Raw genomic sequence first — 1,608 nt, 5'->3', positions numbered from 1 at the left:
CATTTCATTTTTTGTTACATTTTATTTTTTGTTACATTTCATTTTTTGTTACATTTCATTTTTTGTGACATTTTATTGTGTTTTACAGTTCATTGTTGTTATATTTCATTTTTTTTTTTACATTTTATTTTTGTTACATATCATTTTTGTTACGTTTTATTTTTTTTTACATTTTATTTTTGTTACATTTCATTTTTTGTTTTACATTTTATTTTGGTTACATTTCATTTTTGTTACGTTTTATTTTGTTTTACATGTCATTTTTGTTGCAACTTTGTTTTTTTTTTAAACAACTTTTTTTTTTTTCCATTTACAACTTCACACGTTACCATATCGACACGTTGACACGTTAACATATCGACACGTGTGACGCTTTCACATTTTGTATATGTTCACATTTGCACATTGTTAGCATGTTTCACTTTTTGTGTACAATTATGTACAACTATGTAATAGTACATACATTTATGTAACATGATAAGTGGTGCATTGTTAAAAAAATGTTAAACTTTGCAACGAATTTAAAAAAAAAAAACATAAACACAAAAATATGTTGAATCATCCTTGCGTGTTAATTGTTCTTCGTGTGGCCTTTTTTTTGTTTAATCACGTTTTTCATTCATTGTTGTTTTCGTTTTGGTGTTTCTTTTCTGCTTACGTTTTTTTATTCTTTTTATAAATACACGTGTTTCGTTTACACACCCGTTTTGTCGTTTACACACACCTTTTGTACCTACCCCTTTTGTCGTTTATACGCACAGACACAGACCATTTTTGTCCAAAATTCCCCGCACCAAAACTGTTGCGCCACCGTTGCATTGTCCATCCAACTTGCATCGTGCACAGCATTGCATGTTTAGCGCACACGTGGACTACACCAAAATGAAGTACTTTATACACATCGTTTGTATGTTCGCGATCCGCGTAATCCTTTTCCAACCTCATGGCACGACCAATGGCGAACAGGTGATTATGCCAAATGGTTATTTAAGACATGGAAACACACAAGGCACCCACATGCAAGCGGGAACACCGGAAGCGGCAACGGCAGCACAACAACAACACAACAGTGGCGTTATTCTAGGTACATCGAGTGCAGGTCATACAACGGATTCGCACGACGCTCCGAAGCAAACGAACGACGACGCGGCGAACATAAAGACCGGCGACCCGGACTTCTGGGGACAGTGGGACAATGATACTAAATCCTGGGATGTAGGTGACGGATCCCCAAGTGCATCAGCAGGAGCAAAACAGGAAGGAGCACAACCCGACAACCATGCGAAAGCGGGACCCAGTGGCTCGCAAACGGATAGTTCCCCTGGGACTAATACTGAATCGACAAAACTCACAGATCCAGGCTCCGCAGCGGATACTCCCTCTGTGCAGAAGGATGATGAAACCAATCAATCCGGTGTTACAGGAAACCAACCCACACAGAACGGGGCAGGGGGTACACCGGCTGCTCCTTCCCCTGCTGAAAACACTGAGAACGACACAGTTCAGACGACTCCATCGTCTCCTTCTTCTACGAATGAGAACGGTGAAACCGGTCCTTCCGCTCCCACAGGTGACAAAGGCGACGCCGGTAACACTAGTGGGGATGCC

The 1,608-nt window shown here is 39.9% G+C and overlaps 1 protein-coding gene across 1 annotated transcript; it reads left to right on the top strand.

The window, feature by feature from the left end:
- Nucleotides 1–882: 882 nt before the first annotated feature.
- AK88_05609 (uncharacterized protein) lies at nt 883–1,538 on the top strand (the record flags this gene model as incomplete). The annotated part of the gene is made up of 2 exons (XM_012483211.1): nt 883–1,453; nt 1,492–1,538. 2 exons carry the CDS (start codon nt 883–885, stop codon nt 1,536–1,538), a joined length of 618 nt encoding a protein of 205 aa, XP_012338634.1.
- Between the last annotated feature and the right edge of the window lie 70 nt (nt 1,539–1,608).

The sequence above is a fragment of the Plasmodium fragile genome (assembly GCF_000956335.1).
Source record: "Plasmodium fragile strain nilgiri unplaced genomic scaffold supercont1.178, whole genome shotgun sequence".
In the NCBI taxonomy this organism is placed as follows: Eukaryota; Apicomplexa; class Aconoidasida; order Haemosporida; family Plasmodiidae; genus Plasmodium; species Plasmodium fragile.
Note: the sequence above shows the minus strand (reverse complement) of the source record. Positions and strands in the feature narration are given on the sequence as shown.